General features: G+C 36.7%; 1 protein-coding gene across 1 annotated transcript in view; it reads left to right on the forward strand.

Moving 5' to 3' along the window:
* CFAP69 (cilia and flagella associated protein 69) overlaps positions 1-12,153 on the forward strand; it is a 31,166-nt gene that overhangs the window by 9,620 nt on the left and 9,393 nt on the right. Inside the window, exons 9-18 of the mRNA XM_086614630.1 lie at positions 747-870; positions 4,229-4,277; positions 4,362-4,483; positions 4,956-5,172; positions 6,032-6,196; positions 7,615-7,733; positions 8,188-8,306; positions 9,349-9,430; positions 10,428-10,620; positions 11,222-11,359. Coding sequence (XP_086470756.1) covers positions 747-870; positions 4,229-4,277; positions 4,362-4,483; positions 4,956-5,172; positions 6,032-6,196; positions 7,615-7,733; positions 8,188-8,306; positions 9,349-9,430; positions 10,428-10,620; positions 11,222-11,359 — 1,328 coding nt within the window. The remainder of the gene's footprint in view (positions 1-746; positions 871-4,228; positions 4,278-4,361; positions 4,484-4,955; positions 5,173-6,031; positions 6,197-7,614; positions 7,734-8,187; positions 8,307-9,348; positions 9,431-10,427; positions 10,621-11,221; positions 11,360-12,153) is intronic.

Consider the following 12,153-nt stretch of genomic DNA (forward strand, 5'->3'; position numbering starts at 1 on the left):
GGAAATGATATATGATCCAAGATGTGCCTGCCAGGTTGCCTACAAACTCAGTGGCCAGGGTCCAGCTAAAAGCACATCCAGTCACCTTCAAAACTGTTTCATTGTCAAGCCTCAATTTGTTTCATGAACACAGCAATCCACCACCAGTTGTTTCTGTTACAGGGCAAGAGGGAGATGAAGGTGCTCTGCTGCATAGTGCAGGAGGTATAGCCCTATCTATTGCTTTGTAGGATGAAAAAGTTAATTGCGCTATTTTGAGGCTCACAGGTTAGGCTCAGTAGGCCAGTATTACTACGCTGTTGAAATGCTTATGTTATAGAATCAGTAGGAACTTCTTTGCTATGGTATACAAAACTTAGTTCTAGATCCTCTGCTGAGTTTATAACAGGTTCTCCCTTCGTGAGTTACACTGGTTTAATTATTTAGGATTAGATCATTTCTTCTTAATAATCATTCAACATCATCAGTTCCATGCTTGAGTAAATATTACGTCTTTCTATGTATTAATTGTAACACAGACAGTGGAAGGTGCAATTTGTAATAGATGCACCTTGTATATATGCTTAAATTGGATGTCTAGTGGTACACATAAGAATCCATTCCATAGTAAAGTTTTAAGTTATTTCTCTTATAGTTAAACCTGAGGCTTTGAAAAGTATCATGCTGAATGAGGATTCATATAGCTAGAGCTGTCTGAAATTAGAGTATGAAAAGAAAAGGTAAAATGCATTTCACTTTCTTTTGAGTGCTCTGAAAGAAGTATTTGTAGACCTTCTCATGCATGGTTTCCGGCATTATGATCGTCAGCTACGAAATGACCTCTTGGTCATTGCCACATTACTAGTTGAAAACCCTGCAGCACCTATGATTGTAAGTATTTATAGTTACATTCCAGAGACTAGTAACTTCTCCTTTGCTATTAGATACTCAGTATTTTTCCCCATTAGGGTTCTAATATTTGTTCTACTCCATCTCCAGTGCTTTCCTCTTTCTTAGATTTGCTGAGCAAGAAACCATTTTTCTTTCTGCAATTCCCTTTACCTCAAAGAGACTTCAAGTCTGTAGGTCATTAGCCTGGAGTACTAGTATCAACCTTATTTAATACTTAGAAAATTGCACTAACACTATTGATGTGCAAAAGTTGACATTAACTCCTGTATTCTTGTACAGATTCTCAGATGTGCCATTCTGTTACAGTGAGTTTTGCACAAATCTCATTTGTTGTTGGAAGATGTAGGAGTACCGGCTATATTCAGATGGCTCAAATTCAGCTGAAGTATCAGTGCCTTATAACCAGGAACAAGAAGAGTCCTCCAGAAATGAGCTCAGAATCTCTAAATCAGATGCTGAGAAAATAATTACTCAGATCCAGTTGATAAGAGGCACTTAAATTCTTTATAAGACTAGGTCATATAAATGTAGTCCAGAATCCACTATCATGACTTGCCTAAAAAGTAGAAGTCTCATTCTTCTGTAATACTCCAGAATTTTTATGAGGAAGCTGCAGAGAAGTTAACTTTTTATAGATGTTAATATTCTTTTACTCTCTTGTTGAGATTCAGAACTTTAAATAAAGTTGTGACATAAATACTGAATAATTAAGCAATAAAATTCCTGTAGATCTATTGGCTGTTCAGGAATGGATTACTTTCAGGGAATTAATTTCTCGACTTGAGTAGAAGTTTCCTAATTGGCTGTATTACTAAATAGACTTTATACTCTGTAATGAAGATTACAGATTTTTCATTCAAGCTTTCAATTTGATAACTAATCATTATGAAGCGTCTGTTATACTATTGCAGCAACATATTTGATGTCTAAAACATTCAAATTTTTTATCTGGCTGTTGAAACAGGGCAGTAGTTTTCCTACAAGATAAATAACCAGGACACATATTGTTAATATATTATACTACAGGGAAGAAAAATTGTTCCAATGCAAGGAAAAAATGGAAACGTTTTAATTTACATTCTATATTCTCAGCCTCCTTAGAGATTTTACTTCACTTTTGGAGATACGGTACAAGTTATAAATATCAGCTGAACAAAAACACTAACATTAACATTGAATCCTGTCTTTCGATAATACCAGAGAAATTTTCATCAGAATGTTATCTTTTTTTCTTACTATACTATCCAAGAAACTTCAGAAAACTCAGTCTTGTATTTAACATAACTCAGAAATCAGCACAGGAATCTGAGCCTTTGAAAAGGAAAATCATTTTCTCACCACAAGTGTCCTGGTTCTAGCAGGGACAGAGTTAGCTCTTCTTTTTAGCAGCTAGAAGAGCTCTAGCTCTTGGTTTTGGTTTTACTCAGAGGCTCACTCTGAGAAGAATGTTGATAGCAAGCTGATATTTGTAGTTGGAAGTGAAACTCCAAGGACTTTTCAGTGTGCGGAGTGCAGAAACATGGCGGGATAAGGGGGGAGCATAGCCGGGACAAGGGGACCACAATTCCCCTTGTGATTTGTGGTTGAACTTAAGACTGAGGGCCAAACTGGCCAACTAGTATTCCATATCATGCAGCGTCATGGCCAGTATAAAAGTGAGGGTCAGCCGGGAAGAAGGGCTTTTGCGCTTTGGCTCTTTAGCCGCTTCTGCTCTTTTGCGCTTCTGCGCTTTTGCTCTATTGCCTTTTTTCCTCTCACAGTACTCTCACTCTTGGAGTACTCTCTCTCTCTCTCCCCCCCTCTCTATTTCGGGGCCTCACGTTCGTCTGGGATTGCAGCTTCGGGACGAGACGGGCTTTGCATACGAGGGGGTGGTGAGCATCTACACTGTGTATTACTTATCTGTATTAAATTGTTCTTATCTCAACTCACGGGTTTCCCATTTCTCCTTTAATTCTGTCCCTCATCCCTGGGGCTGGGGGAGGGTGAGTGAGCGACTGTGTAGGGTTTGTTTGCTGGAGCAGCCTAACCCATGACACCAAGTAAACTGGAAAATGCATGTAAAGTAAAGCTCGTAATGGTATTAATTATGATTACCTCTGTGTTAGAATAAAATTAATCTGTTTGGTAATTACCTACTGGTTTCCATGAGAATTTTGTACTGCAATAATCAGCAAAGAGAAAACATTAATAAGTTTTAGTGTTGTTTTTTTTAGCGTTGTTTTTTATTTAACCACTTTGCAGTGGCTTTTTACAGAGAATATAGATACCATAGAGACAAAAGCTAACAGGCAATATAGTTGTGTACTTCAGTATTTTCTTTAAAATTAGTTTTGCAATTTTTTTCTGATGGTTAAAATCGTTTGGGTGTATGCTAACTTCCAGAGCTAGGCCAAACAAATCTGAGCCCAGCTTTTTTGGGATGCATCTAAAAAGCTGCTGCAAAACTAACAGAACCACTTGATTTGGTGGGGATGTCTGTGTAGTGTTCTGTGAGCTCTGCTCCTGTCGGGAGCTGGTGGGAAGCTCTGTGGTGCCTTTGCTGGGGTACTGAGGCAAAGCTAATGTATTTTGTTGCTCAAGAAGAGCAATATCCTAGTAACCATGGCTTCTAATCACCTCAGAAACAAAGCTCTTTTGCCTCTAGTGTGCTGCCTAGACACACCCTGGCCTTGGTCCTATCTGTAGTCATATTAGACATAATTATCCTTCTGTTAGCACTCTAGGAGCTGTGAATTACAAGATTTTGTTTTCTGAATTTTTTAATATGTAATATTAAATAATAAATATTTAATATTTTTAATGCATGATAATATTTATTAATGCATAATAAATATAATAAATGCATGTTGCTTATACGTGCGATTTTCATGTGCTTACTTGTAAATGCACTGAAATTGGATGTAAGTGCATTAGTATGCACAACTGAAGGCACAAAATCGTATGTACTGATGACCCTGATATATAAATTTACACATGTACAAATGCACTTTAAAAGCCACAACTCTAACAGTACTGAGAATACGATTTTCTTGTGTGGTAGGTTACAGTAGTAAACACAGATGTTTGGGACTTGGCCATGAGAATTCAGACATACTGAATGAGACGTGAGTTTAACTAATTGTACCCTTGGGGCTGTAGTTAGTTAGTGTTGTACAATGTCCAAATGGCTGATCTCTTCTTTGATAAAAATCTCTTCTTTGATAAAAATCTCTTTATTCTGCCATAGGATACATTAAACTCTGTGTTCTGACAAAAAAAAAAAAAAATAAAATTAAATCATAAGTCTTAATTTCACTGCAATTAAATTGATGTATGTTTTTTGAATGCCTGTTAGGAAAGTGGATTTGCAAAGCTGTTAATAGTACTTGCAACGTTTACTGAAGGTAAGAGATTTCACAATGCATAATTACACTATTTTTACTTTTAATCATTATTTTCTTGTAACTTATCTACAATTTCTTTCATAGTTAAAATTCCCAATCCCTTGGTAAAAGGTCTTAAACTTACCTACTCTTACGAGGACTTTGAGCTGAAGAAGTTACTATTTAATGTAATAGGAGTCTTATCTAAAGATCCACGTGCTGTACAGGTAAGTTGTAACAAAACAGAAGATACAGTAATCTAAAAAAAAAAGTAAAAGATCAGAGAATCACAGGAATATTATTTAGCTGTCCATCTGGTGTAGTCCAGTAAACTGAAAACAGCTTCTCTGAATCTACATAGCTTCAGGCCAAGTCCTGCTGTTTGAAAGCAGCGTAAAGTTCCTTGTTTAGAAAAGTTACAAACCCAGACCATGCTAGGAAAATTACCTGACAAGTGACTGCAAAGCATTATTGAAATACATGTGAAGAAGATAATAAAGTTTAACAAACCACAGTCTGTGGGAATGTTACATAATATAAAAAGTTTGTCTGTACTTGTAGCGTTCATGACACACTTTCTCAATAAAAAATAATTTTCTTATTGTGAGACAGATAAATTTGACTCATTGCTTTAGGTTTTTCTTATTTGCATGTGAAACCTGTGAGTTGTCTTTCTTTCTCTTTGTCTTGACTCTGCAGCTTCTCAGTGAAAATAACGTGATGCCAGCTTTGCTTTATTATGTAAAACCATATCAAAAGCCTGGATTTCATGACTGGTCTGCTGCCCAATATGAAGAATTACAGCTTCATGCCATTGCTATTTTGGCTTCAGTGGCTCCCTTGTTAGTAGATAATTATTTGTCCTGCCAAGCAAATACTCTTCTCCTTGTGTTTCTTGAATGGTGTATAGGCCAAGGTCAGTAGGTGCTCATGGCTTTCATACACAGTAACCTGAAAACACAACTCAACTGAACTTACTTGCTTTGACAGAAAGGACAAGTGTAAAACTTGTGAAGTCAGAATGATTCTTTTTCAATAGGTCACTTAGGAAACTAATCTTTCTTAAAAAAGCAACCATAATTATTTTTTTTTTTCTGCTGAAGGATAAGCTGGTGCAGCATTCTCAGTGTATGACTATATTGGTATTCCTTCAGTTGTGTGACTCTCTACTGTCTATGTTTTAAGCTAGTCAGATACACTTATTGTGGCAACAAGTTCAACCAGTAATTCCTGCCATGAGGCAGGACAGGTTAACTCAGACTTAGAGCTGTATACAGTAAGACAGCTTCCAGACTAAAGCTGGCTTGTGGCCATCAGCTAAGAGTATAGGCTAAGCGAAAAGATAACTAACTGCACCCAGTTTCATGGACTGGATTTCTGGGGATGAATAGTTTTCATCATAAAATTGCTGTGCTTTCCTAGGAAGCATTTTTCATTTGGGTCTAGTGAAGATCAAAAGGTTGATATTACATGTCGTGCTAGAGAAGATATTTTGAATTTTGGAGACTGCTCATTAACCTAGTAAGGTTAAAAAAAAAAAGTAGTCATTTTAAATGTTCACCAAAATCATACCTTTCTTATGAGTGTAAAAAGTATAGCCCTACACAGAAAAGCTTATTACTAGATGGTTTTAAACAAGACGACTTTCTAACATTAAGGGGTTTCGTTTCTTTGTTTTTAGCTTTCACTGATAAGCCTTTTTTTTTCCTGAGCACATTATTATTCTGAACATACATTATCTGCCAAAAAAAACGTTCATTGTGATTGTTCTGCAGATCCTTTCTTTGGCCAAGGTAACAGTTTCCATGGAACAGGTGGTCGTGGCAACAAACTTGCACAAATGCGCTACAGCCTGAGAGTGCTGAGATCTGTTGTGTCCCTTTATGATGACGCTGTGAACCTTAATTTGTGTGACCAGGGAGCAATTAGCCAGCTACTGGGTAAAGCACAATTTGCACTGCTGTACTTAAATGAGTACCTTGCTGTTGACACCAAGAATGTTCATGCTTTTTCATGTGCTGTGTTTTTAGTGTTACTTCTTTGACTGTTGAAAAACTAAAGAACGTAAAACAATTAATCCAAGATGTAATTGATTTGATTTTGAACTTTTTTACACTTTAATACACAGAATTGAAAGCATTAAGCAAAACAGACAGCTGTAAAAGCCTAGGTGTTTAATTTCAGAGTGAAAGCTGCCCTTTCTCTCTTTATTATACTGAATTTGTTACATCTTATTTTCATTGTGGTAGCCCCTAGGAACTCCAGCCGTGAGTCGTCTTCTACCTAAGTCTATTATGGTGTCACTCTCCACAACTTCTCTTTAGAGTAAGACAAAATTAATAACAAGGTACTTTTATGTGAATGACACTATGAAGAATAAAAGCAGAATAAAACTGCTTAACCACTCCTCCTGAACTTTAGAGCATTTTCTTGTTCAGTAACACATTCCTACTTCTCCATTTGGTTCCAGTGCACAGTTTTTAAGTTCTTTTCTTAAAATAATAAAAAGTTTCCAGTACTCCAAAAGAGTCATACTGGAAGAAACAAAATAGGTAAGATCGTTTGGAATTCAAAGAGTATGTTCTAATAGAAAGCCTAGAAATAAAATATTTTATATCCTCAGTTGAAAGTTGAACTCCAGTGAAAACTCTGTGGAAACTTACAGATTTTACTGAAAGCAAAATTAACACTGTACCTTACATACCAGATTCAAGTAACTTTCCGTACTTTGGAGGAGTTCTGTGTCTGAATGTCCTCTTTCACATAGTGGTTCCAAAGCTGATTTTCTAAGCAGTGGTGGTATATCATAGAATCATAGAATGGTTTGGGTTGGAAGGGACTGTAAAGATCATCTAGTTTCAACCCCCCTGCCGTAGGCAGGAACATCTTCCTCTAGACCAGGTTGCTCAGGCCCCATCCAACCTGGCCTTGAACACTTCCAGGACTGGGGCATGTCTCTCCCACATTTCCAGTCCGTGCAAATGTTTGTGAGGCTGTACAGTAGAGCAAATCAGTAAGTTCATTGCCTTCTTCTGAAAGTTCCTTAATTTGGTCAGTTCCCTGAATTCATTGCACTGACTCAATACAAGCAGCAGCACAGAGACTGAACAAGGAAGAAGTCAGTTTGAGCTGCTGTCATTAAGTCTGTCTTCAAGGGTAAAGTCCATGAAACTACAGCATCAGAGTGCTGCACTCCTGTAAGCTGATACAAAACACAGGAGATAAAACTGAATAGCATAACCAGATTCCTTTAAAAATCCCGTAGCATAAATTTGATTTTTTAGAAAATTCAGCAGCTGTAATAGAATTCTGGCTTGTGTGTAGGACATTGACATGTATAAAATATATTCATTTATAGACATCCTACAGTATGCAGCAAACAAATCCAAAGAGAAAGAAGATGCCCTTCTACTGGAAATCCAAGCTGATATATTATTTCTTTTGTCTGCTCTCTGTGAAAATGATCTCCATAGAAAGGTATGTACCTTTCTACCTCATACTGTGCAGAAACTGTCAAAATATGATATATTTTCATTGAAATGATACTGCATTTTTTTTAATTCAAAATCAGATGTCAGTTGTAGTTTATCGCTGACAAGTCAGGGCTAATAACTGCTTTCTGTGACATTGACAGTTAAAATGCAAAATCACGCAGAAATCCACTAGCAACTGTCTCATCTATTTAAATGCTAATTTACGTAATTTTAAAATTAATATTTATGAAAAGATGCTAACAAATGGGATTAACAGATTGGAAAACTTGAAAAAATAATTTCTTACATATATCATAAGGAATATATCCTGCTCTAACAAATAGACCAAATTTATTACAATATAAATATTTACATTTTCCAGTTTCCTTTCTATTTTCTTGTATGTATCTATTAAGTAAATATTTAAGAAACATATTGCTTTAATTAACATTTGACAGGAACTCTTCAGCTATGAAGGAGTGGATATACTTATCCCATTGATTCAGATGGATCCAAAGAAGTTATGTAGTGGATTAGGCCACAATCGTCTCCTCTTCAGTGCACTTGACTGCTTGTGGTTAGTAAAGAAGTATTTTAGCAGCAGTAACTCTTCAAAAATGGCAGGTCTTATGTTTCAGGTCTTCAGTACTATGGCCTTTCTCTGCACATATAGGCCTTTCTTCTATTTAAAATGTGTAAAAAACCTTCATACAATTTGGCCAATTAAGAATGATACAAAATAAACTGAATACTCTGCATGTATTCTCTTCTAAATAGGGGTTCAGTATGACAACCTAACTCCCTACACAGCAGTCTAACTCCCCACAGGAGTGACCTCCTGACAGGCAGAGTTGCCTAAGACTTCCTAAGAGAGGTGTGTGGTGAGAGCCTGTAAACAACTTCAGAGAAGTAAACAGAAGGCAAGAACAGACCAATATTAGCTAAAAACTGTGTAAGCACAGGAAGGTGGGCTAGAAATTTTTGAAAGATTGCTATCAGAGAACGTTAATACGTACAAGGATAATCAAAAGTTAATTTGTTTTAAGGCAGAGGTTGATAAATGCATTGAAAGCTGAGTGATATGTTTGTCTGGGAGAAAAGGCTCAGTGATGCTGGAGTTTCCTTCAGTTTCTGTGTTAAAGACCGTAAGTGAGGGAAGCAATAGCACCATGAATGCTGGTTTTATGATCGTTTTAAGCTGGGAGAAGCAAACATTGTTGGCAAAAAAAGAGTCTTGCTTGTCTGACCCCCTTGATTCTGCTGGCAGAAATATTCACATAGCCCTGCAATAAGCCAGATCAGGGACATGATGTTAATAAATTTTAGCCTCTTCAGTTAGTTTCAGTTCAAATCCATATTCTAATCCAATTCATTGTGAACCTGCCAAATTTCTTGGGCTGCTACAAGGAAGGTGTGCCGCCTGCAAGAGAAGAAAGAGTAATCAAGTCGGGTATATTTAGTTATAAACTGTAAATGAAGAGGCATGTGAAACATGATTTTTCTGCTCCCTGAAGGTATGAACCGTATTGCATGCCAAATATATTTATGCAATTCAGTAAAATAAATGAGATGCCTGTAGAATGTTCTAAAGCATAAAAATGTTTCTATTTCTGTTTAAGGTCCTGTGTCATTGGATGTTACATAGCAGAGGATTATTTTCTTGAAAAACACGGCATTTTTCTCCTTCTGGATTTGTTGGCAGTAGGTATTTTTACCATTGTTGTAGCGGAATGAAAGAGTGGTAAAACAACAAGGAAAATTGCATTATTTTTGTTACAGTATCTCCTAAGACTATTATAATACTAACAAGAAGACCAGCATATGTAATTCCCTGAGATAGGAAGGAAATCACAAACCGGGGTATCTGCTCAGAAATGATGGATGGGTTTTCCATGTGTCTTTATTAAAAATAAGTATTTGACAGAGGGATTTTTAAATTTATGAAAAATACACGGTTTTTAAAAAGAAAACTAAACTATGCTCTTATTTTGGATGACATCTCTTTTTAGAAAAGCACCACAGTTCTTAATTGTATTGAAGTTAGTAAGAGGAGAGTTAGTATACACTTCAAGGCTTTAAAAGTTTCAATGTTTAAAGTTATTTTGTACATGTATTTTGTATGTATAGCTTCTTCGGTGGGTCTTGGACATTGAGCTGGCACTGGCGTTTCACCTCTCACAAAATGAGCATGCACCTTCTTTGATTGCTTCTTTCCCTCCTCATTCTCGCCAGCTGTAGTGCCAGCCTCTGATGCCCCTGCTGCAAACCCTTTCCTACTCTCAGCTGCTGCTAAAAGATCTGCCCACAAAATAGAACAGGTGCTTTGTGGTACTTCTCAGCCACTACCTTCCCAGTCTTTTTCTCACAAAAATAAATCTTGGTAGCTGTACATTCTTCAGCATGTGAGTCTGGAGGCATGTATGCAAAACGTATTGTGTAATTCTGCACGCAGGTGTGGGCATCTTACATGATCTTACACTCATTCCCCTCATGTTCCTTGATTTATAGAACTTTGCACGGCAAGATTCCAGAAGCTTGAAAGGTTTACACTTCATACACGAATTTTGTGTAAATAGCTGTGATGAAAAGCTTGCAGTCACTTGATTACATGTTACACAATTTCTCTATGTTTTTTTGAAGACAGACATCACTGGGTTTTGAACAGTTTAAAACATTTTTTCCTTTTCCCTTCACCAAGTTAAAGCAAAAGAACCTGTGCAATATGATTCTTGGAATCTTGGTTGAATTTTGTGACAACCCTAAAACCGTTTTGCACATCAGTACCTGGCGAGGGGAGAAAGATGAAACAGCAGCTAACCTTCTGATACAGTTGTGGATACAGGAGGAGTTGGATCTAGGAGTCAAACGTGATCGATATGGAAGGATTGTTGGTAAGTTTTATGATGCATGTGAAACTGTGAGCAGTTCCACTGAATAAAGTAAAACAAAGATAGTATTTGCTTTTCCAGTCTGAATCCTGATGAAAGTAAATTACAATATTTATAGCTTTACACTGTAGTTCTTACCAAACCCAAAATATCATCTCTCTATTTCTATTAGAGTTGGGCTGCCAGATGGCATTTTCTACATCAGTGGGGAATGACCCAGATAACAAACAGAACCATGACTAGTATCCTGAACAGCTTTTCTAATGCTGGACAGTTGAACTATTTAATTTCTTCCACAAACGGCATTTCATTTTGTTATATGTTGTAAAAAGAAGTGAAGAGAGTGCTATGGTCTTGCAAATGTTTAGTCATGCTAATGAATATTTCCTGGCCAAGCTGTCAAAATTATTTACATAGTGTCCACAAAGTAAGATGGAACCATCTTCTTTTGGAGGAGGCATCACAGAAAAGAATATATGTGTAGCTGCCTGCTGAAGATCGTCGTACTTCATTACACAGATAGCATATCCTTTAAGTTTAATAGCTGTGGGAACATACCGCCTCTACATTCTTCTACTTTTGTTTTGTGGTTTGAAATTATTAGACATGAAGAGACCTATTGCTAGCAGCTTCCAGAAACAGCAAGAGGTCATCCCCATGCCTGCCAACTGTCCCAGCTTTGCCATCATGGAAATTTCAGAAAACATACGGGCAAAACTTTATTCATTATTGTACAAGCTAGGTAAGTCAAGTCAATTGCCTTGTCACTGTCATATTTGTCCTTAAACTGAACTTGTTCACTGGCAATCAATAAAGTCACTATAAAAAAAAAGGTCAAAGGAAACGTTGAGATGCATCATCAACACTCTGTTACTAATAGATGCTTGCTTTTCCTGTTCTTTAAAGTCCCTATTGATGGCGATTCCCCAGTACTTAACTGCTCCTACCATTATGAAGAGTTTTCCTAGACCTAAACCTAAAATTTGCTTGAAATTTTCTGAAATTTGTTTTCCCACACATAGTATCTCTTTCAGATATTTTCATACTTTTACATTTAATTTTATTTTCCTAGATTAAGAAATACTACTTTCTGCAGACGTAACTCACAGGTCTCATTTTCTAGCATAACCTCTAATTATTCTCTTTTCTTTTTCTTCAGTCTTTCCAATTGGTTCACATTCTTCTTGATCTGTAGTGTCCCAAAACTGGACACAGTAATCCAGCAGAAGCCTCACAGCCAAACAGAGCTGCGTTCCTCTATTCATCTTGTAAATAAACATTCCAACATTCATATAACAATTGCTATATTCGTAGTGGCATGATGCTGCTTGCTCGTTTGACTTAGGATCTCATACAGTCATCTTCCATCCTGGACTTGTACAGATGTCTATTCCTACATTTTAAGTTTTTTGTTTGTCCTTACTGAATTAAATTCTGTGGGTTTAGATAATTTTTCAGATTGGCAAGATTAATTTACATTCTAATATTTTCCTTCAAAATACTGCAGTCCCTCCTAATTCTATTGTGTTTGCACAC

The sequence above is a fragment of the Tauraco erythrolophus genome, chromosome 7 (genome assembly GCF_009769465.1).
Source record: "Tauraco erythrolophus isolate bTauEry1 chromosome 7, bTauEry1.pri, whole genome shotgun sequence".
In the NCBI taxonomy this organism is placed as follows: Eukaryota; Metazoa; Chordata; class Aves; order Musophagiformes; family Musophagidae; genus Tauraco; species Tauraco erythrolophus.